The sequence below is a fragment of the Hevea brasiliensis genome, chromosome 11 (genome assembly GCF_030052815.1).
Source record: "Hevea brasiliensis isolate MT/VB/25A 57/8 chromosome 11, ASM3005281v1, whole genome shotgun sequence".
NCBI lineage: Eukaryota > Viridiplantae > Streptophyta > Magnoliopsida > Malpighiales > Euphorbiaceae > Hevea > Hevea brasiliensis.
The window spans coordinates 98,667,885-98,691,520 of NC_079503.1; the positions used below are offsets into that span (position 1 = coordinate 98,667,885).

Genomic DNA, 23,636 nt, shown 5'->3' on the forward strand with positions numbered 1-23,636 from the left:
GCACGCAAAAAATTAATAAAAAATAAATATAAGGTGAGTAATAATAAATTTAACAACTTATTTTGATCTATTGTATGCCTAATCTTTTGACTTTTCATTTTCATAATCAATAAATATAATTTATTAAATAATAATAAATAATTAAAAAAGTAATCGAGTTAATCCATTATGAAGGGTGTATAGTTAAATATTTTTTATTGATTTTTTTTTATAAGCTGAAATTTATTAATAGATAAAGGCAAGAAGCCAAAAAGGACAACCTAACTACAAAACAGAACTGAAACAAACCATAAACAAGGGACAAAAGGACGCAAACCAGACCAAGAAACAACAAATGAAACTGCGTAAACGACGCAAAACTAACAAGATTAGCTCAAAAAGGAGAACTAGCGCAAACATTTGCACACAACAGCACAGCAGCATGGCGCCAAATCTGCAACACATCAAGACGGACGATTAACGATCGAGCCAAACAATGGAAGCCTCTAGTGCGAAGAGACCAACCAGCGAATCGTATAGATAGCCACCCAACTATAATAGACCATACTGTGAAGACTCTGAGGCTAAAAATCCAACTTAAAAAATCATCCCAAGTACAATAACCAACATGAAATTTGATTCAATCGGACACTTTAGGAAAGAAACAAATGTGTCAACACTCAGCATTGTTGAACATTACCCTGTCTGCTTCAATCTGGTTCATAAAAATTTCAATTTTTGTAGAGTCATCCTCAGAAAAGGTCAACCCAAGATGCTTGCCTATCATCAAAGTCTGCAACGTCCCCTCCTTTCCATCAAGTAAGGCAACCTTTGTAGTAACTGGGGATTTAGGCTTCGAGTGGCGCATGTTCATCCTACCTATGTCACTATCGGTGGGTTTCACAATTTTCTTGCCTTTGGCCAGTTTCTTTATTTTTTCTTCACGGCATAATTTTGGTGATGCATCAAAAAGATCTGTTAAGGAACGAGTTCTAGTCTTCCTTCTTTGCTTAAAAAGTCCTTAGATTTTGATTTTGCTGGGGAGAAGAGAGGGACAGGGAAGAGTTGTGCCTTGGTTCTCTAAAGGGATGACAGCTAGGGAATTATCACAACCAGAAGGTCCATCATCCGTGGACCCACCTTCTTTGACCTGTAAAGGAGGGAAGTGGGGTTGGGGAGACACCAAAGAAAAAGGTTAGAGGATTAGACTTAGATTAATATGCGGCCTTGAAGGTAAAATGGCTAAAGCATTTTCTATTGGCTTAGAAACAGATTCAAATAATTCCAAAGACTCTAAATCGATGGGAGAGGGACACAAATCTGGATTCTCGAGAAAATCATGAGAAACAAATGCTGCCAGAGGGTCATCGAAAGCTGCAAATTTGGTCGACTGAGTGCAATCGTGGGCTATGGTTTCTTTTGGCAGGGGGCACAAAGAGGAGTTAATGCGTGGTTCAGGCTACTCTCCGTGCAAAGGTAATTGGATTGTAATCTCTTGGGAACTTCCATTTTTACAGCCATTTTGCGTGCTGATTGTTGGCCGCTGTGTTGCTGTTATTCAGGTGGCCCCTCGATTCTAGCTCCGAACTACTGCCAAACCTGGAACCACACGACTTCGATAAACTCCCCCCTGTTTCATCTAACAGCTGTTTACCATTGCTACTGGGATCCACATCTAGGGATGGCTCTGAGGAAGATGAACGTCGCGCGTTCTGCTTGCATGAGGGAAAACCAAATAAAAATAAAAATTAAAGGGTAGAATGTAAAAAAATAAATAAATAAATAAAGGCCATGTTTATTGATTATAAAAATAAAAATTAAAGGGTAGAATGTAAACAAAAAAAAAATTAAGAGTGTAATAGATCAAAATAAAAGATCAGATGCGTAATAAATTTTTCTCTAATCATTCATTGTCTAATTTATAAATTCATTATAAAAAAAATTATTTTACATATTTATCCATAATTATATTGGTATAAAATAATTATATCGACTTAATGCATGGCAAACTGCGTTTACATAATTTTTTTTTTTTTAATTATAAGATCCATCTAGTGACCTATACATCTTTAAAATGTTTTGTTTTATTTTATTTTATTGAATCATGGTACGTATCATCACATAAAAACGCGAAAGAATCTGTCAAATTAATTGCTATCTAATCAATTAATCAATCCAGCCCTTGATTTGAAAATGGACTTTTGCCTGGAATTAAGAGATTATGCAGCTGTAATCTCTTCTTTTCCAAACAAGAAATAACCCTTCTTTTTCTCCTCAAAAATATATCGACAATGCCTTCCTCAGTCTCCTCTCTATAATATATATGACTGAACCACTACATATATGGTTTGAAGCTCATTCTGAACCCATCAATAGCAATCAGCCAAACTCTTTCTTTTTCTGCAGAACATAAATGGAATTGCTAAGTGCAAATAGTGGGAAGCCTTGTCTTGATCATTTTCTATCATGTTTTATAGGATATTCTATGTATGAATTCGATTTTGAGAGGACAGTGTGCAACCATGGTTTTTTCATGATGGCTCCCAACCGTTGGTGCCCTGAAACTAAGACCTTACAACGTCCACTTCGCCTTGCAGATGGCACCACCTCTGTGCTTGCTTCCATTACACACCCTCCTCAAAAGTTTTGTCTTAGCATCCATGTTTATGGCGTTGAGTACCTTTCTAGTGAAGACAAAGAAATCATATGTGTAAGTTCATAAATATTTACACTTTTATACAAATGTATATATATATTGGTTTTTCTAAGATAAAAAGTTTACTTTGCAGCGCCAAGTTAGTCGAATGCTAAGGCTATCGGAAATATTGAAAGATTTCTATAAAAAACATCCAGAAGCTAAGAAGGAAGAATTTGGTAGGCTCTTTCGATCAGCTACTCTCTTTGAAGATGCTGTTAAGTGTTTTCTCCTCTGTAATTGCACGTAAGTCATCTATTCTTGAAAGGTTTATATATATGCTATAGTTACTTTCAATTAGCAGAAATATTCTCAAAACATATATATTCCTGTCAATTTATATTACTCGTACTTGGCAAGATGATCAAGACTGAGAATTTCTTGCCATATATATATATATATATATATATATATATATATATATATATATATATATATATAAACAATACAATATAGGTGGAAGAGGACATTGAGCATGGCTGAAGCTCTTTGCAACCTTCAACCTACACTAGCTTCTGTTCTAGAATATCAAACCTACAAAGCCAAAACACAAGGAAGAACATTTATCCCACATGCAGAAGCAGTGCTGAAAGGAAAAACCAAGGCTAATAACAAGCGTGCGAAACTTGGACTGAACCCATCAATGGATGGAATGGCGAATTTTCCAAGCTCAAAAGAATTGGCTATGGTGGATGTTGATTATTTGAACCAGCACTGCAATCTTGGGCACAGAGCAAAAACTGTTATTGATTTTGCTGTATCTGTTGAGAGTGGGAAACTAAAGCTTAAAGATTTTGAGGATCCACTCATAACAGTTGGAAACATTGAAAATGATAATTCATGGAGACCATACGTGGATATAAGCAAGCAACTTAGGAAGATCAATGGCCTTGGTCCTTTTACTTGTGCCAATATATTGATGTGCATTGGATTTTACCATCAAATTCCAATAGATACTGAAACAATTCGGCTTGTAAGAAAGGTGCATGGCAGGGAAAACTGCACCAGAAAGACCATTGAAAATGATGTCAAGGAAATTTATGGAAAGTATGACCCATACCAGTGCTTGGCTTACTGGTATGTGCAGTTTATTTATTATTCTATCTAGCACAACAATTTCAATTTTCCCAAAAAATTGGTTATGGTTTATTAGTTTTATTTGTTCTTGCTGGTGAATTTGTTTGCAGGTTTGATCTCCTGAATGACTATGAGAGCACGTTTGGGAAGCTAAGTGAGTTGCCTAGTTCTAGCTACTATACTGTCACTGGAAGCATTAAATGGAAAGAAAAAGTGGCTGAAAATAATGGAGAATGAGAAGAAAAAAAAATTGGCATTTTCAATTATGTTGAGAGCAGTGAGATTTTTCCTAGATACTTAGGAGCTTAGTTCTTGCTGATATTTTGTCTATTTTTAATGTTATTTTGTTTATTTTGCTGTAAATCAGTTGGCATGTTAGTCAACTTGTGTTAGGTTTAAATCTACTCCTTAAAGTGGTGAATGTAACCATGCTTCACCATGTTTTTGTTACTTTAGTAGTTGGAGCAGGTCTGTTATATACCAAAAAGTGTAAGACTTCTAATATATGAAAAAGATTAAATGAAGTCTCTCTTACGCAGCTACTGAGAGAAGTTTATAAGAAGAATCACTTTTTTCTTTGTTCTTTTCTAGCAATTTTCAGTTCAGAAATTGCAACAAATGGTATCAGAGCTCCTTATGATCTTTAAGGGCCTGAAAAAGAGAGAAAACAAGTAAGAATTTCCTGCACTAAAAAAAAAAAACCTTAAACACTATAGCTGAGAGTTATGGCTTCAAGTGGATATTCTGCTCCACCTCCTTCTGTATTTTCTGGAGAAGGTTACTGTATTTGGGTTGTCAAGATGAAGGCTTATCTTAAAGCCTTTAATCTGTGGGAAGCAACCAGGACCTTTGAGGGAGGATCCTACTCTTGCACAGATAAAATCTCATAGGGAGGAGTGTGCTAAAGGTTTCAAGGCCTTGTCATGCATTCATGCTTCTGTTTCTGAGGTGATTTTCACCAGAATTATGGCATTTGAGACAACAAAGAAAGCTTAGGATTTAATTAAAGCTGAGTTTCAAGGAAGTGCACTCTCAAAGCAAATGTCAGTGCTGAATTTGAGGAGGGAATTTGAGGTTATAAAGATGAAAGAATCTGAAACTCTTAAAGAGTATACAGATAGATTAATGACTGTGGTCAACAAAATTAAGTTGTTGGATGAAGATTTATCAGATAAAAGGGTTATGGAGAAAGTTCTTGTCAGCCTACCTGACAGATTTGAACCCAAAATCTCATCTTTTGAAGATTCAAAGGGTTTGAGCAAGATCACCTTACCTGAACTTATAAGTTCCTTGCAAGCCATTGAGCAAAGAAGAATTATTAGAGAAGAAGATGCTTTTGAGGAGGCATTTGTTGCCAAACAGAAAGGAAAGCAAGTAATGGAGGTTAAGAAAGATTCAAAAGAGAGAGATAACAAAGGGAAGCAACCTGAAAGTGGAAGTGAAGCAACCTAAAAGTGGAAGTGAAGCTGTCAAGAAGGGCAGATTTCCACCTTGTCCTACTTGTAAAAGAACAAATCATCTGGAGAAGGATTATTGGCAAAAGAATCGTGTAAAGCCTGTACAATGTCACTATTGCAAAAAATATGGTCACATTTCAAGAGATTGCAAATTCAAGCAAAGTAAAACTCAACAACCCACTAAATAAGCAAATTTCACTAATGATCAGTCCAGGCAGCAAGATGATCATTTATTCATGGCTTCACAGTCACTTAAACAAGTAGACAAACTCACATGGATCATTGATAGTGGTTGTACAAGTCACATGGCCAGAAATAAGGATCTTTTTACTTCTCTAGACAAATCAGTGAGAACTAAAGTGAAGCTTGGTAATGGAGAGATGGTCCAGGCTGAAGGCAAAGGTACCATTGCTATGCAGACTAGAAAAGGTACCAAATACATTTCTGATGTTCTCTTCATTCCAAGTTTAGATCAAAATTTATTAAGTGTGGCACAAATGTTGAAAAAGGGATACTCTCTTCTGTTTAAAAATCTTTGGTGCCATATTCGTGATTCTGAAAATTGTGAAGTTGCTAAGATTAAAATGGTTGAAAATAGTTTTCCATTAATATCTGAAAGCTTGAATCAGCATGTTTATAGTTCAAAGGTTGACGAAACTTGGTTGTGGCATAAGAGATATGGGCATTTTAATCTTGCTTCTCTGAAGTTTATGCAAACTCATAGTATGGTGAGGGATATTCCTTCTATAAGTGTCAGTGGTGAGATTTGTGATAGTTGTCAGTATGGTAAGCTTCATAAGCAATCTTTTCCAAGTGATTTAATGTGGAGAGCCAAAGAGAAATTAGAACTAGTGCACACTGATGTTTGTGGCCCTATGAGTGTGCCCTTCCTGAGTCAAAATAAGTATTTCATCTTGTTTATAGATGATTTAACTAGAATGACTTGGGTGTATTTCATTAAGAGCAAAGCACAAGTATTCAGTGTGTTCAAAAAATTCAAAGCCTTAGTTGAAAAGCAAAGTGGATGTACAATTAAGACCTTGAGGTCAGATAATGGCAAAGAATATACCTCTGTTGAATTTGAAAAATTTTGTGAAGAGGCTGCAATAGTTTACCATTTGACTGTACCTTACTCACCACAGCAGAACGGTGTTTCAGAGAGGAAAAATAGAACCATTGTTGAAATGGCCAGAGTATGTTGAAGGAGAAGGAGCTTCCAAAAGAGTTCTGGGCCGAGACTATTTATACAGCAACTTATTTATTAAACAGGCTGCCTACAAGGTCAGTTGATGGAACGACACCTATAGAAGCTTTGTTTGGATCAAAACCCTCTGCTAAGCATCTAAAAGTGTTTGGTTCAATTTGTTATATGCATGTTCCTGCTATTAAAAGAAGTAAACTTGATGACAAGGCTGAGCTAGGCATTTTCTTGGGGTATGCAGCTCAATCCAAAGGTTATAAACTCCACAATGTAAAAACAAAAAAAAAAATAGTGATATGTAGAGATGTTCAATTTGATGAGGATGCTCTTTGGAACTGGAATGAGCAGAAGATTATGAAGAAGTATGTCTCAATTCACAAGGAAAGCTCTTTTAGCAATAAAGAAGGAAGGCCAGTTGAATCTAATGTCAGTCAAGAAATGGATTATGAAGATAATGAAAGGGTGCAGAAGACCAAGCCACTGTTTGAAATCTATGAGAGGTGTAATCTAGTTTTTGTTGAGCCAATCAACTATCAAGAAGCTTCTCAATTCATAGAATGGAGGCAAGCAATGGATGCAGAGATTGATGCAATTGAGAGGAATCAAACTTGGGAACTCACTTCAAAACCAAAAGAAAAAAATTTAATTGGTTTGAAATGGATTTTTAGAACCAAGCTTAATCCTGATGGATCAATTTTCAAACATAAGGCTAGACTAGTTGTGAAAGGCTATGCACAGCAGCCTGGAGTTGATTTTGGAGACACATTTGCTCCTGTTGCTAGACATGACACCATCAGGTTGTTATTAGCTATGTCAGCTCAAAAGGGATGGAAAGTGTTTCATTTAGATGTGAAATCTGCATTTCTAAATGGAATACTGATTGAGGAAATCTATGTGAGTCAACCTAAGGGTTATGAAGTGTTGGGGCAAGAAGATAAGGTGTACAAGCTTAAGAAAGCATTATATGGGCTGAAACAAGCCCCTAGAGCCTGGTATTCAAGAATAGACACGCACTTGATTCATCATGGATTCAGGAGGAGTGAAAATGAAGCTACTTTGTATGTTAAAACCTGTGATGATGGGAAACAATTGATAGTATCCTTGTATGTGGATGATATGCTTGTAACGGGTAGTGATTTTCAGTTAAAAGAATTTAAGCAGCAAATGCAATCTGAATTTGAAATGTCAGATTTGGGAATGATGACTTATTTTTTGGGCACTTTTATTTCACAAAGAAAATATGCTCTTGATATCTTGAAAAAATTCAAGATGGATCAATGCAAATCAGTAGCAGCTTCACTTGTGGTAAATGAGAAATTAAGCAAGAATGATGGGATTGAAAAGGCTGAAGCAACAGAATATAGAAGTTTAATTGGAAGTTTATTGTATCTTACAGCCACAAGACCTGACTTGATGTATTCTGCAAGTCTATTGTCTAGATTTATGTATTCACCAAGTTTGGGTCACCTTGCTGCAAAAAGAGTTTTGAGATATTTAAACGGCACAGCAGACCATGGGATTTGGTATCTGAAAGGTGAAGACCTAAAGCTAGAGGGATATGTAGATAGTGATTGGGCAGGCTGTATGGATGATATGAGAAGCACTTCTGGGTACGTGTTCTCATTGGGATCAGGTCCATTTTCATGGAAAAAGAAGCAAGAGGTGGTAGCTCAATGTACTGCAGAGGCTGAATAAATCTCTGCTGCTGCTGCTGCTAACCAGTCAATTTGGCTTTGAAAGCTGCTGAAGGATTTGGCAAATGAGCAAGTTGAACCTACTGTTATTTGGTGTGACAATAAGTCTGCCATTGCAATTGCAAGTAATCCAATTCAACCAGGAAGGACTAAGCATATTAAAGTGAAGTTTCATTTCTTGTGAGAAGCTGAAAAAAGCTGTGAAATCAAGTTGCTGCACTGCAAATCTGATGAGCAACTTGCTGATGTTTTGACCAAGGCTCTTCCTAAGAGCAAATTTGAAGAAATGAAGAAAAAGTTTGGAGTATCAAGGAAAATTCTCAAGGAGGAGTGTTGAGAGCAGTAAGATTTTTCCTAAATACTTAGGAGCTTAGTTCTTGCTGTCATTTTGTCTATTTTTAATGTTATTTTGTTTATTTTGTTGTAAATCAATTGGCATGTTAGTCAACTTGTGTTAGGTAAATTGGTGAATGCAACCATGCTTCACCATGTTTTTGTTACTTTAGTAGTTGGAGCAGGTCTATTATGTACCAAAAAGTGTAAGACTTCTAATATATGAAAAAGATTAAATGAAGTCTCTCTTGCACAGCTGCTGAGAGAAGTTTATAAGAAAAATCACTTTCTTCTCTGTTTTTTTCTAGCAATTTTCAGTTCAGAAATTGCAACAAATTATATTGGTGGATTGATAAGTTTTTGTTTTTGTTTTTTACTTTTGTCAGGCTGGTAATTAAGTTGAATAAAAACATTTCAAGGTAATTATTGGTTTTGATTAATTATTTTAGCACAAAATTTTGTTTGCTTCTTTGATATGATATGAACGAAAATAACATAAATGAATAGCAGGATCCTACACCAAACAGGACAGATGGAAACTAGCCAAATGTCTAACTTGTTGAAAATGGAGATTGCTGCTGATTTCTTTGATACTAAATTACCCTTTTTCCATGATTCCAATATGTCATCGCAACACAAAAGGTTGTTCACCTCTAACTGAGTTGCCAGTTCCCCTCTCCTGTATCTGTTATTTATTTCTAACATATGCTCTTACCCTTTTTTATCCACCTTTTCCTAACTGTAACATTTATCATTGGCTGGACTGCTGTCTATTAAAGGAGAAGTAAGGGTGTGAGTTTCTTGGATGCAAACATTTTTCATGTAGCTTTATTGCTTTACATTTTTTTGTCTGGTGGAATGATGCAGTAGCTGGTCGTTGTGTGCCTTATCTGCTTGTAATTCGATTTCCTACATGCGTAGAGCTTTTTCAAACATTATAATATAACGTAGTGGAAAGCTTATATTTTTTATAAGATTGTCTTATTCTAAGTTTGTGGGACTTTTTTGTTCATTAAATGACGAGCCCATTAATGAAGAATCAGTCAACCCAATGTTCCGTGAACTTTTTGAAAAAGAGCAGGGTGATCTTGCCATGGACTTGGTTGATATTCCTAAGAAGGCTTGTGATCGTTGTGTAAGTGTAGCAATGTCATCTGGAATGTTTTATTCATGTGCTTAGGTCAGGGCTGTAAGCAGGCAATAATGGCTTCTTGCTATTGTAGATAATAAATGAGTTTAGTGAAGCATGCTAAAGTCATTAGTTCTCACACACTTTTCTACTGTAATTGATGTCAAATTAATTTAATTTATTGAATTCTTGATAGGATTTCTGCTATAAGTTTGTGTTTTATAAAGTAAACTTTATTTTTTCAATAATTATCATTAAATTGTTTGATAAATTCTAATTTAATGGTGAAAACAATAAAATAAAAATAAATTAAATTAAAAATAAATTACATCCATAATTAATGCAAAATTACATTTATTTTTTATTGATTCTTCAAGTTATACTCAATAATTAAATTTCTGAGTAAAAACCCTACTATTGATAAACTTAACAATGGCTTTGAAGAAATTAAGAGAGATACTTTATCTTATTATATAGAGATTAATTCCTTTATAATTAGCAGCTATTGCCTTTTAGGTTAAGTTTTAATTTTCTTTTTATTTTTATTTTAAATATATTTATTATTTTTATTTTTATTTTTTATATTTTAAACAAATATTTATTAATTACCAATTATGATAATTTTTATAATCACTTATTATATAAAAATTAATTTCTTTATAATTAATGATTATTGTCTTTTATGTTAAGTATTTAATTTTTTTAAAATATTTTTATTTTTGTCCTATCATCTTAAATTTTTTATAATTTAAATAATTATACTTATCCTATAGAAATAAATTTCTTTACACTTGTAGTGTTTAATTTTTTTTATTTTTTAAATATATTTATTATTATCAATATTATCTTAATTTTTATAATTTAACAATTATTTTATTTAATAATTGTTTAAAATTATGTAATTTAAATTACAAAATTTGTAATTATTATTATTTTAATACTTATAACAAGTAGTCTTTATTATTAGATAAATTATAATATATTAGCACATTTATTTTATATTCATATAAATTTATAGTGTATATATATAATTTTTTTATTATCTTTATACTTTTTAAATTATTAAAAGAAAGATTTTTTGTATTGTATATATGAGTTTATAAACCTGTCTTGCAACTTTTAAGGTAAAAATTAAACATACTCATATTACTTGGCATCAAAACTTGAATCATTTTAGAACCGGAGAAGTTCATATCATTATTAATATTATTTTATATTATTAAATAAAAATAATATTTAAATTATTATATTTATTTAAGATAATATTTGAAAAATATCATAATTATTTTATATCTTTTATTAATATTTATATTATAAAATAGTACTTTTTATTATTTTTATTAAAAAATTTTAATTAAAAATTTTAAAAGTAAAAATTGTAATACACATAAAAAGTAATAAAAAATACAATATAAAGTGAGTAATAATAAATTTAAAATATTATTTTATTTTTATATATTAAAAATTAAAATCATTTATATATATTGAAATTATTATTGCCATCAATTCCCTAATTTTGTTATAAAATATATAAAGAATAAAATTCAATTTAGCCCCTGTACTTATTAGGGAGATTTAATTTAACTCATTTTTAATTTTTAGTTCAATTTAACTCATAAATTTTGATTTATATTCAAATGACTCCAATTAACAAAAATATTATTTTTTAATATTAAAATATAATATAAAAATAATTTATTTAATATTTTAATTATACAAATTATACAATATAAAAATAATATTTTAATATCATTTTAAAAAATGATTTTTGTTAATATTAAAATATTATTTTTATAGTGTATAATTAATTAATTAGTTTGTTTATATATCAAATAATTTATTTAAATAAATTATTTAATATTTAATTATTTTTTAATATTAAAATATTTTTTTATTGTATAATTAATTACATAAAACTATTATTTTTATTATTGAATATTATTAATTAGAATAGTAATAATTTTTAATTTTAATTAATTATTTAAAAATATAAAAATATTTTTATATATTACTATTCTAATTAATAATATTAAATAATAAAAATAATATTTTTATTTTTATTAATTAATTATATAATATAAAAAATAATATTTTAATATTAAAAAAATAATTATATAATTATATATTTTTTAATTAGATTAATGTGAATATAAATTAAATTTATGAATTAAATTGGATAAAAATTAAAAATTGAGTAAATTGAAGGTTGGGATGATAAAAACAGTTGCCGGTTTTGATCTGATCGCAGAAAGAGACAATGTAAAGCGGCAAGAGTCTGGTATTGGATTTCATTTTTCAACTGTTGTGGGCCCGCCATACGATACTTCCCAACTGTTTCGTCTCAGAAAATGCGTTCAGCGTTTATCCCTATATTGAGGACCGATCCAACGGTGTCAATCAATTAGCCTACAGCGTCATCAATTCTCTTCGATTCAGGCTCAGCTTGTTGCTTCACATTGCGAGTCGTGAGCAGTGATAGTAAGAATCCAAATGGATACGAAGAAAAATTTTGGCAAGAGATTTGAAGGGAAGGTGGCGATTGTCACAGCTTCCACTCAGGGCATAGGCTTTGCAATCGCCCAGCGCCTCGGCTGGGAAGGCGCCGCCGTCGTCATCTCTTCTCGCAAGCAGGTTCACTCTCCTTTATTCCTTTTTTCTTGGCGCTTTTTTGGGTTTGCAGTAGACCAGAATAATTACCTCAGCTCAACCAAACTAGCTCCTGAATCTCTTTTATTTGATGGGATTTTTTTTTTTCAATTTAGCCTCCAATTTGATTGCTTCTTCTCTTTTTCTGTTAGTTTGATTATTGTCAAAATTGTTATCGTTTTGTTTCAAGTTATCTTGTCATGGAGTGCCAAGTTCCATGAGCAAAAAGTGAGGCTTCGGTTGGATAATTTGCTTTATCATATAGAAAAGTAAAGGGTGTTTTGGAAGAAGACTAATTTCTCGGATACCGTATAGAAATAGCAGAGAACTTGTTGCCCTGTAATGTATATTAGGCTAAAAAATGTATTTATACAATTGTCAAGATATATTATACAGCAACCAACGTGTGTATAATAAGTACAGTCAAAATACAGGTATATGTTATCAGAAAGAAGAACAACTCATGTCATAGTGAACCAGTTGATTAAATTAGATACATTTTAGTGCAGGTTTTGCTTCTCTCAATTGGATATTTTTTTTATATGCATCTACTAAGATTACTTGAAGGTTATTGATTCTGGAATGTTCAAATTGATCCAGAAAAATGTAGATGAGGCTGTTGAGAAACTTAAAGCTCAGGGTATCCAAGTGTTAGGTGTTGTTTGTCATGTCTCAAATGCAGAACAAAGAAAGAATCTCATTGAGAAGACAGTGGAGGTGAGAAACTAATATTTTGATGGTCTTTTCCCCTTTTCATGCTTTTTGCTATTTTTCTAGGGCTACCTCTTTTAGGCCCCTTTAATTATATATCTATTTTGATTATTTAAACTTTATATGCTTTAATCGGAAGACCTTTCACTCAGGTAGAACTTAGGATTGTCTTAATGATAGAAAGTTAATGGTATTTGGTTTCAGAAATATGGAAAAATAGATGTGGTTGTATCCAATGCTGCTGCAAATCCATCTGTTGATTCTATTTTGGAGACTCAAGAATCTGTCCTTGACAAGCTTTGGGAAATTAATGTCAAATCCTCTATCCTTCTTTTGAAGGTACCTCTTTTCTTTTTTTTAACTTCATATCATTTTAGAGTTTTGATATTAGATATTCCTGAATGCCTTTGCAGGTCCAAGTGGTTATCTAGAGGATATCCAGCCGATTTTCCTTGATTTTTCTCAGTTTTATTTCTTGATAATCTTTTATTAAATCACTCCCCAAGTCCAAGAGATACTTGTCCAGTTTCCATGCTCTGACATTTTTCACATTTTAAGATACTTACCTTTTTTGTTTTGGAGGGCAGGATGCTGCTCCTCATATGCAGAAGGGTTCTTCAGTCATTTTGATTTCCTCAATCGGTGGTTACAATCCCCATGCTTCCATGGCCATGTATGGGGTGACAAAGACAGCTCTTCTTGGGCTTACTAAGGTAGGTATATGAGTCCTGCATTCTTATTGTATGTTGTTTCTTCTGCATTAGCAAACCATGGATTGCTTTGCTTGATGTCTTTCCTTTGTCAGGTTACTTAAATATGAGCTGGCAGTTATTACCCAGTGTTTAGAAGACTAATTTACTCTTATTCATTTAGTCTATCTTGAAAATTTTCTAAATTCAAAGTGGCTCATAAGGGATGAAAACTCTTCCTCTCATAACACCCCCAGTCCCTCATCCTTTGTTTGGAATTTGTGACCTTAAAGATGGAATTATAAGTTTTACTATGAAGCCAACTTCCGAGGATCTTGTATATTAAGTATAATATAATGAAAGTATGTTTTATCATGTTTATCATTATTATGTTCCCTTGTTGTCTTAGGAAGATGGCTGGATAGATGACATTGTTGTTATGCTCTTGGTGCTTAATCTTTCTTGATCTTTGTTCAGGCCCTTGCAGGTGAAATGGCACCTGATACTCGTGTAAATTGTATTGCTCCTGGGTTTGTACCAACACATTTTGCGGATTTCATCACAAAAAATGACGCCATGGTAAGAACATAATTTCTAGCATTAGTTGTTTTAATATTTGACATAAGCTAAGCACCACTTAGTACTGGCTTGTCTTTGACCGAATTTGTTTCTTAATTCTCGTAGAGGAAGGCCATTGAGCAAAATACGTTACTTAACAGGCTTGGTACCACAGAAGACATGGCTTCCGCAACTGCTTTTTTGGCATCCGATGATGCTTCTTATATAACAGGAGAAACTTTGGTCGTGGCTGGTGGGATGCCTTCTAGACTTTAGTTCCCTCCGAGGAAAGGACTAATGTTTTGAATCTTCAATGGATCAGCTTCAAGTCTATATTAATAAATTCACTAGTGGCAATTTCATTAACTATGTCATTAAGTCTAATTTCGCTTTCATAAAATGATTTAATTATTATGATTTTTATAAATTCAGGTGTTCAATAAGTTATAGTTTTAATTCAAGTGTTCAATGGATTAATCCTTACTAATACAAGCACAGTAAAAGTGTATTAGAATTTAGAATGACATCGTATTCATCAGTTATTTTTAATTGGCCCCTAAATACACAATTTTACGTACCATACAAGTTCATTTGAAGCCGCTGTTACCAAACCCCTGCCGGCAACCCTGCTATAACTTATGTACAAAAATCAGCCAAAATCAAAGAGCCAAGTGCCATTGTGATGCAACATATTCCAGCTTCTTCGCACATCTCTTCTCCCCATTGGCATCTTGGTTATCATATTTAATGGTACAATCTTCAACGCATATTTAATGCTTTTCACTAGATTACTCTTCAATCACATATCATCTTTCAGTCTACTGGCTCTGGCACTTTCAAGACCAATTTCTATGCACTTTATGTACCTGGAAACAAAGAGAATGTGGTTCAGGGAGCCTCGAGATTCCACTGCTCACCATCCTTCCACTATTTACTCGTGCAATCCAGTTCAAGACACAACCCAAATAGTGGTGAAACACCAGATATCTACACAGGAACTACATCGGCATCTTGGTTATCATCACACATCAAAACAAGACCTTCAACATAGGTTGGAAGTAGGCATTGGAACCAGTGACAGCCTGTTGACACAGGCTCCTGTGGTGGAACTATCATCAACACATTATCATGGCGTTGAACAACACCCATCACACTTACAGTACTCCCTTCTTTTACATAACTGAAATAAAACAATCTTATGAAGCATTCAATTGAGCAAAGCTTAAAACCAAATGCCAAGGATTCAATCAGTTCCTAAGAGAGTAGGGAATTTAAGACATGAATAAAAATTAAATGGGGTGTAAAAAAGGAATATTTAGTGACATACCCTTCTTTGAGGCGCATAATCCGGTCATCACTGGAGAGGCTGCGATCAGCTAGCCAGCGTAAAAAACTAGGAGATAAATCTCTATTCTCCTTCTTTACATCAACTACTGTAACTGGTTTGACAAATGGAGCAACCTTAGCTCCATAGCCTGCCTTCACTAATGCTCTCAATCCAGACTGGAAATCTGATATGTAAAAATCCGCAACATATTTCTGTTCACCAGAATCAATGTGTCATTATAATGCACAACAGGACCTGCTTTCTCCCAAGAAAAAAAAAAGAACCCAGACACAGCCAAGAACTGAAACATTGCCACACAAATGAAACAATTAAATATTTAGACAACAAAAGTATCATACCCAGTTGTTGGTAGTTGTTTTGTGCAGCTCTATTCTATGAATTGGAAACCAAGAAGAATTGTATTTCCTTAATCCAAAAAATTGCCAGTTAAATAATCGTCAAATCAGGTGCAGGCGCAGTTGGAGCTTTTATGCTACTATTGAAATATATGGAAGTTAATTTTTATGCACTAGATCCCTTTATTTAACATGCTTACGACATTGCAAGTAAATTTCATGTTCTCATTCAGCTAGATGCTGTTAGGAATGGAGCTGGGTCAAGTGAGTGTAGTTAAGCTGAGCTGTGGGACTGAATTAGAGGGAGCAGCTGTGAGAATTTGAATGTCACTAGAATTAGTTAAATGTAACTGATTCAGAAATAATTGTAGGCAAGAGAGTATAGATACTATATAGGTTGTATTGACAGATTATAGAATGAATAATACAGATTACTTTTCTCCCTAAAATTCTGTTTTCTCTTCTCTGTCTCTCTCTCTCTAAACTACTTCTCTTCTCTTTCTGTTCTCCCTCTTCTCTGATCTCCCTTCCATTCTTCTTCAACTGATCTTCTATTCTTCTCTGTGATCTTCCATTCTACTGAGATAGAAGTTAGGTCTCATGTCCACAAGGCCTAACAAGTTGGTATTAGAGTAGGTTTGATCAAGGGAAATTCTCCTTCTTCTTCTATGATTTCTTCTTTATCTCTCTCTTCCTCACCCCCTTCCCTCTGAATCTATCCCTCTTTCTTCTAATCTTCTTTCTTTTCCTTTGATTTCTTGGTTACCAAACACTCTAATCTGGATTCTTATGAATTCAGTTATCTTTCCACTATTCTTTATCCCTTCCCTTCTTTCCATTAAAATTCATCGGTTTCTTTTCATTTTCCTTTAAAACAAACCCTAGCTTCTATCACTACACAAATTAAACAAATTATGGCAGAAAATCCCACATCTTGGAGAGGAATATAATTCTTTTCAAGGGAGGTTTGGATGATTCAAGAAGGCTTAGTGAAGCATAGAGGGCTTGTTGGAGAATTAAACACCTTTCTTTAAGAATGGGAAGGTGGTCAACTTCTTATGAGCAACACATGGAGGACATCTTTGACGACTTGAGGGAAGCTGCAGTAGAATTCGGACAATTGCTTGAGCCTATTCAAGAATTTAATTTTGAAGAAAAGGTTTTAGAATCTCTTGAGCAAAATGATACAATGCAAAGTAAAGAACCTACAAAAAATTTGCTATTGGGAACTCAAGAGGGTAAGGATCTTTTCTTGATTTCCAATTCTGCCAAACTGATTGAGAATGATTCTACAGTGTTAGAGTCATGTTATGTTAATGATATTGATAAAGGAAAGAAACAAATTGATGGAGAAAGGTTGTCTTCAAGGTATTCGTAAAAATGCCAATTTCAGTATGCAAAGCTTGAAGCGAAAATTTTTTCTTGTTGATGAGGGTAATTTTGAGGAAGAAAAAGAAAATAATTTTGTGAGTAGCTATGAGGGTTTTGTATTGAAATGGCATTCAACATTTGCAATTGTTCTCAAAGAATTGGAATTTGAGATATGGAGAAGGTAGAAAATGAAAATAAGAATGAAATTTTCTAAATAAAGGTGTCGGGCACAACAAATGTTTGTGGAAATGCCCTTGAAAAGAACTTTCTATCAGCTTTAAAGGATTTGAATTTGAATATTGGCTCTGCTCCTGTAAACTTCCATTGTCCAAAATCAATGAATCAATTGAAGATAATTGTGCAAGTTTGTACGAAATCAGCTACATGGAATTCCTATGCAATCCTTGCCTTAGTGTTCATTTGTCACTTGTGATTGGAGCAGCAATTGAATATATGGATCCTCAAGAAGATGTTGGGAATCTTAATTACGTATTGACAAAAAATATTGTTTTTAGGATTGATGCCATGGAAGCAGGTCTTGTTTTGTGCATGGGAGTACTTGCCAAAGAATGGACAAGAAGTCTGCAGCTTCAAGATTCAGCTTCATCCTTGAGGATAAGGATGTTCCCAAGGAGGAGGGAAACGTTAGGAATGGAGCTAGGTGAGCGAATGCAGTTGAGCAGAGCTTCGGGACTGAATTAGAGGGTACAGTTATGAGAACTTGATTGTAACTAGAATTAGTTAAATGTAACTGATTGAGAAATAACTGTAGGCAAGAGAGTATAAATACCATATAAGTTGTATTGACAGATTATGGAATGAATAATGCAGATGACTTTTCTCCTTACAATTCTATTCTCTCTTCTCTTCTCTCTCTCTCTCTCTCTACTTTTTCTCTTCTCTATCTTTTCTCTTTCTCTACTTTGTTCTCCCTTCCTTTCTCTCTTTCTTCAACTGATCTTCCATTCTTCTTTGTGATCTTCCATTCTACTTAAACTGAAGCTAGGTCTTATGTCCACAAGGCCTAACAGATGTCTTTCAGCAGCATCGGACATTTTAAAAATCAGGAACTAAGGTTATTGTTTGTTGAAGACTCTTCAGTGTTTGAATAAATTTAACAGGTTTGAAAAATGAAAACCAAATGCAGTGAGAAACTGAATCATAATTTGCAGAACTCTTGATTTCAAAAGGGATATATTGGGAACAAAAGTTCAACAAACTGACCTCTGAATACCTAGATCCCCATGAGAAGAAGCGGTGCTTGGGCTGTGCAGATTTTCCACCCCACCCCCTATATTCATACAACTCCGTGGAAACACATACACACCTGGGTACCCTCTGGTAAGATGATTCCAGAGGTATGCTGCCACAGGTGACAACCTACATTAAAGATATCCATGGATATTATTTCTAAAAATATATAACAAGTACAAATTGTAAACTAGAATGTTTGACCAGCTACCATCAGTGAGCATTTTTGCACAATCTTTTCAAACTAATGACTATGCAGTTTTATTAGTTATTTTCACTCCAGTCCTACACCTGCACTTGATTGAGATACCTCATCACAATCAAAGTTGCAAACCCAATATAATGATAATGACACAGAAGATAAGTTTGAAGATGTATGGAATTTTTGTAAACGTTAACTCCATAGTGAGATTAAACTTTAAAAGTTTTCCATCAAACCAATCCTTAATGTAAAATTTTCCGGATGGTAACAGTACAAAACTCATGGCGGATTGATGGCTGAAAAGTTTAAATAGCAATTATTTATTTCCATTCAGCCTGGTAGTTCCATTAAGCCGAGTTCCCAAACAAAGTCAAGATTGCAGTTTCGAAGAAATTGAAATAGAAATATTTCCACCTCTCTAAACCAAAGCCAAGCGTCCAGGAAAACCTTAGTTCAATGCAATGACATCATTGATGTAAAAGTCATAATTTGTCATCTTAACATGTCTTCAATGAAATTACTATGGAGAAAATCATGTGAGTTTAACTTTAATAAAAACCAAAGTAATACGCCATAGAACCAAAAACAGGGAAAGGAGGTTTGAAGTCAAGGAAAAGACTCGACTGCTCTTCTATGGGGAAAAAATCACATTGCACTTATTCCCCTTGTAGATTTCAAGTAATCTCATAGAATTCCATCCTTAACCACAAAAGAAGCAAAAATAGTCCCCTCTAAATTCCAGCCAGCACATGCAACCAAGACATTGCGCATGACAGCTTGCTGGCTCAATTCCACCGCTCATATGCTCCAAAACCTTCAACAAACTTCCTTACACTCTGCAACTCCAACCAGTAGAGAGGAGGGAAAAAAGGCCTTTCGACAAATAGATCACAGGACATAGATATACAATGGTCCCAAGAAAAATCCAATTTTAATGGACAATTATCACGTCTTGAAATCATTAACAAATGGTTCAAAAGGATTATCCAAGCTAAATTCCATAAAGCTCTGTTTTTCTCGTTTCCCTTCCTCATATGAAATTATATAAGCATCAATAATGACCCACCTATTTCGTATCTAAGACAAAATTTATAGTATCTTGTGGAAATAGACCAAGGCATTGACCCAAAGATAATAAAGCAATAAACTAGTCTAATATAATCACACAGAGAGAGAGAGAGAGGCGAAAATTACCCCAGTGACCTTGACGTATTGTCCATCAACAGCACCTCTAAGCTCAGCATCAGGGTACCTCATAACAAACCCTAACAACCCTCTCCTTCCCCATACACAATTCCAGACAAGTCCCACAATTACGGGCACTAATATCGCCCCCACTGCCACCAAAATAACCGCTTTTTTAACTGCCACCATCAGGAATGCACCCACAAGCAATCCCATCGCGACAACCACTAATACCACCCACACCACTGGCCTCGAAACCCTAAAACCTACCTTGACATCCTCCGTCAAGCTGGTGACCGCTGACCCGTAGAGAGCCTTGCTAGAGCCGGATCCAACCCCGGAGCCAGTATGGTCGAGCTGGCCGGATCTCCGGTGGGCCAAAGGGAGTGGGCCAGAGCCCAATGGACCGGAGCCGAGGGGTCCGGAGGTGATGAGACCGGTGGGCTGAAGGGGAAGGGGACCGGAAGATTTCTTAACTGAGCCGGAGTTGGGCCCGGATCGGACGGATCCGCTATTGTGTTGAGAAGAGGAGGAAGGGCGGGAGGGTTGCTTGGGTATAGAGGGAGGAGGGCCAGAAGGCGAGTGTTGATCGAGGACAGGGATATCAAACATTTTGCCAAGCTCGCCAGACTTCTTGACGTCACCACCAGTGTATGGAACGGCGCGTGATGCCATTGTGGGTTGCTTCTCCTTGAGGTGCTCGGGTGGACCTGAAACTAAGAGACCATTTTTGAGCTGGTGAGAAGGGATTCTGGTCCCCATTTTGGAGGGAGATGTTTAGAGGAGGAAAGTAAAGCAAGTGAGAAGTGAAGAGTGGGAGAGTTTAGCAGTGATGGAGTTTTTTGTATAGACAAGTGTGAGGACTGACTGAGTGAGGAGATTGTTCAAATGACAGGAAAGGAGGTGAGAAATTACGATAAAGACGTTTGTGTCCCTCTGTCTGCGTCTGTGTCACTGTCTGGACTCTGGACATGGGATTGGAAAACTATTTTGAGTTTTTAGATTTTAAGATTTAATGATATTTGATGTTGGCATTGACCCTTTATTGCCAAAGTTTAAATTAGCCCTCTAAGTATAACAAAAAATATAATCAAACCCTTAAAGAAAGTTTGAACGCAATTGAACCACTAATGTTTTTAAATGGATCTGATAAATTCAAAATTAATAGAGTTTATCTCTTGTTCAATGTTTTTAAATGAATCTGATTTATCTCTTGTTAGAACTATTCAAAAGAAGTTTAGAAGTCAAATATAATAAGTATATGTTCAAGAGTTCTTATGTGTTAATAACTATTTATCACAGAGGAAACTTAACATGATTTATCCAGATAAACTCAAGAAATGCTTTATATTTAATTTATTCAAAATCTAGTATTCTATGAAGCCTCTAATACAATTAGATGACATAGATATATTTGGAAACAAATAGACACAAGTAAATCATAGGAAAATATTACAAAATCTTACAAAAAATAAGCCAATAATAGTTAAATGTAGAACCAATCAAGCACAAGTTGAAATCAGAAGCATTATTTGAAATATATTTACCCAGCAACAAGCTTAATCCCTTAATCACCACTTCATAAAACAAAATTCCTTTTCACATTACATCAAACACCTTGCAGGCAAACTCAATTCCTCTTTTGTCATAACAATACCTTGAGTGCTACTATTATCCATTTGACTGGCTTTCTCATTTTTCAGCTCTTTTTCATTAACTGAATGATTCTGATTCTTCTCCTAACCAATCTCAATCCCAAAAAAATACACCCAAAAAGAAAAAAGAAAGGAAAACAAAGAAGATGAAAGAATTATTACCTCCTACAGGTCATTTGTCAAAGTATCAATTAAATTATTAGAACCTAAAGTGTAACCAATCAATTGAATAGATGTGAAAAAACACTACGAAGTTTCACAGGACCCATCAAAAACGGTGTTAGAAAATTTTGAAATTGGTATTGCCATGAAGCTCTCGACGAGTAGAGTACTCTGGTACTCTCGATTTTCTCGTAGAGTTCACTGTTTGCGAGAAATTTAGCCCAAAAATTCAAAATGGGCTAAAACTTCCGAGCAAAAATTGGGCAAACCGCTCAATGTATTTGAGTGTTATTGGCGTCTATAGAAAGCTTTTGAGGTGTAGAAGTGTTTTGAGATAAGACCCGGTCCGATTGGTGGCTGGATTGGTCGGAATTGGCCCGGGAAGATGAAACGGTGCGGCTTGCATATAAGCGCATTTGGGCCCATTTTTCCGGCGTTCCAGGCGACGGCTGGGGACGGGGAAGGGCTGAGGTGGTGCGTCAGCGAGCTTGGGAGGCTAGGGCAGCGAGAAGCGGAGGGAGGAGAGAGAAAACGGGAGAGAGAGAGAGAGAGAGAGAAGACATCTGGGACGCGGGAAGAGGAAAGAAAAAGAGGAAGAGGGCCGACTCGATTCGATCGGTTCGCTCCGGTCTAGTTCGATTCGGTCGGTCCTATTCAAAATATAAAAATTTAAATTTTTACTCTGCATTGGAACCGAAAATGATGCCCAAAAATTTTGAAAAAAAATTCTAGAAAACTCAGAAAAATTCGTAGAGTTCAAATATATTTTTAGTTTTACCACGTAGTCTTTAAATTAATTTTTAAAAATCATCAAAGTTTTATGTTTTTGAAAAATCGAATCTAAAATTTAAATAAAATAAAATATAAATAATTACCCATAAAATAATAAACTTAAAAATTAGAGTGTTATAATAAAATAAATAATATATGTTAATAAAAAATTAAAAGTAAAATACAATTTTAAATATATTTTATAATAATTTATTTTTTAATATAAAAAATATGATTTTTTTTTTAATTTAAATAGAAAAATTATTATTGACATATTTTTATTTTATATAACATTAAAAGAAAATTTTATCCACAACTAAGAAACAGAGCAGAACTGTTGCTTCTTCTTGGGCTGGAGCGATTTGTTGGATTTTGCAAATGGTTTTAGGCCATCCCTATTCCCTAGTCCCTACTTATTATGAGAAGTTTCCTTCTTCTTTAAGTAAGAGATAGAAATTGATAAAATATTCACAAAAATAACCTTATTTGATTAATAAATATTTTTTAATATTTAAATTAAATATATAAAATTTAAATTAAATCATCATAAATATTAAATTTTAAATTTAAATCTATTTCAAATTTGATCATATATTACTCAAATTCATTTTATTACAATTCAATTGACTATTCACAGACATTCAATCCATTGCCATACCTTCTTTCAACCCTTTGAGTCTCTTTAGGCCCCAGAAGCTGAAAGCAAGGGCTTAGCTACACAGCATCATCTCCTTCGATTCACTAATGACATCCCTTTCCAAGGCTTGCCCACTTTCCATCTTCAGTTAAAAAAAAAAAATAAATCGCCTTGCCCACTTGACCTTCTTAGTCTGCCTACTCACTCAGTCACCTTACTTATCATTTTTTTTAATTATATTCATTTATTTATTTATCATGACATATATACTTTTAATTTTTATGGTGAGTTAAATAGTAATTATATATAATTCATAAACCATTATATTTATATAACTAATTATTTAAAATTTAACTCTATCTATCTATATAAATTAACTATAATTTATATGCGGTTAAAAAGACATTTGTTTTAACTTATAAGCTATAATTTTAAGTTGACTTATTTATTTAATATGTTTTTAAAAAAATATATAAGTTCAAAAAATAAGTTGAAGGAGAAAAACTTTTTATTTTAATGTTTATAAACAGGGTGCTTATAAGTTATTTTG

At 34.0% G+C, this 23,636-nt stretch overlaps 3 protein-coding genes and 1 long non-coding RNA gene across 5 annotated transcripts; 2 read left to right on the forward strand and 2 right to left on the reverse strand.

The window, feature by feature from the left end:
* Positions 1–166: 166 nt before the first annotated feature.
* On the reverse strand, positions 167–8,188 carry LOC131170728 (uncharacterized). Its single transcript, XR_009141492.1, has 3 exons — positions 4,959–8,188; positions 4,287–4,402; positions 167–1,691 (listed from the first exon to the last, which is right to left on the reverse strand). It is a non-coding gene; the product is annotated as an uncharacterized LOC131170728 (long non-coding RNA).
* LOC131170727 (uncharacterized) lies at positions 2,157–4,359 on the forward strand. The gene is made up of 4 exons (XM_058130501.1): positions 2,157–2,689; positions 2,769–2,920; positions 3,131–3,751; positions 3,862–4,359. Exons 1-4 carry the CDS (start codon positions 2,393–2,395, stop codon positions 3,986–3,988), a joined length of 1,197 nt encoding a protein of 398 aa, XP_057986484.1. The 5' UTR covers positions 2,157–2,392; the 3' UTR covers positions 3,989–4,359.
* A 3,613-nt stretch (positions 8,189–11,801) lies between the features above and the next one.
* LOC110654491 (tropinone reductase-like 3) lies at positions 11,802–14,535 on the forward strand. The gene is made up of 6 exons (XM_021810500.2): positions 11,802–12,196; positions 12,812–12,928; positions 13,127–13,261; positions 13,510–13,635; positions 14,089–14,190; positions 14,296–14,535. The coding sequence occupies exons 1-6, from the start codon at positions 12,056–12,058 to the stop codon at positions 14,443–14,445; spliced, it is 771 nt and encodes a 256-aa protein (XP_021666192.1). The 5' UTR covers positions 11,802–12,055; the 3' UTR covers positions 14,446–14,535.
* Positions 14,536–14,649: 114 nt separating this feature from the next.
* On the reverse strand, positions 14,650–20,824 carry LOC110654489 (uncharacterized membrane protein At1g16860). 2 transcript variants are annotated; one of them, XM_021810498.2, is made up of 4 exons: positions 19,871–20,817; positions 18,448–18,603; positions 15,497–15,708; positions 14,650–15,349 (listed from the first exon to the last, which is right to left on the reverse strand). In XM_021810498.2, the coding sequence occupies exons 1-4, from the start codon at positions 20,621–20,623 to the stop codon at positions 15,157–15,159; spliced, it is 1,314 nt and encodes a 437-aa protein (XP_021666190.2). In that variant the 5' UTR covers positions 20,624–20,817; the 3' UTR covers positions 14,650–15,156. The 2 variants fall into 2 exon arrangements, with proteins under 2 accessions (XP_021666190.2, XP_021666191.2); XM_021810499.2 differs by lacking the exon at positions 18,448–18,603 and having other exon boundaries at positions 14,927–15,349; positions 19,871–20,824.
* Between the last annotated feature and the right edge of the window lie 2,812 nt (positions 20,825–23,636).

Excerpts from the sequence above, each read along its gene's own strand:
- LOC131170727 (XM_058130501.1), top strand. The coding sequence starts at position 2,393 with ATGGAATTGCTAAGTGCAAATAGTGGGAAGCCTTGTCTTGATCATTTT. Across the intron at positions 2,690-2,768 it reads AAGACAAAGAAATCATATGT|CGCCAAGTTAGTCGAATGCT; the intron begins GTAAGTTCATAA and ends TTTACTTTGCAG. Across the intron at positions 3,752-3,861 it reads TACCAGTGCTTGGCTTACTG|GTTTGATCTCCTGAATGACT; the intron begins GTATGTGCAGTT and ends ATTTGTTTGCAG.
- LOC110654489 (XM_021810498.2), bottom strand. The coding sequence starts at position 20,623 with ATGGGGACCAGAATCCCTTCTCACCAGCTCAAAAATGGTCTCTTAGTT. Across the intron at positions 18,604-19,870 it reads AATACGTCAAGGTCACTGGG|GTTGTCACCTGTGGCAGCAT; the intron begins GTAATTTTCGCC and ends TCTTTAATGTAG. Across the intron at positions 15,350-15,496 it reads ATTATGCGCCTCAAAGAAGG|TTATGTAAAAGAAGGGAGTA; the intron begins GTATGTCACTAA and ends GTTTTATTTCAG.
- LOC110654491 (XM_021810500.2), top strand. The coding sequence starts at position 12,056 with ATGGATACGAAGAAAAATTTTGGCAAGAGATTTGAAGGGAAGGTGGCG. Across the intron at positions 13,636-14,088 it reads CTCTTCTTGGGCTTACTAAG|GCCCTTGCAGGTGAAATGGC; the intron begins GTAGGTATATGA and ends ATCTTTGTTCAG. Across the intron at positions 14,191-14,295 it reads TCACAAAAAATGACGCCATG|AGGAAGGCCATTGAGCAAAA; the intron begins GTAAGAACATAA and ends TAATTCTCGTAG.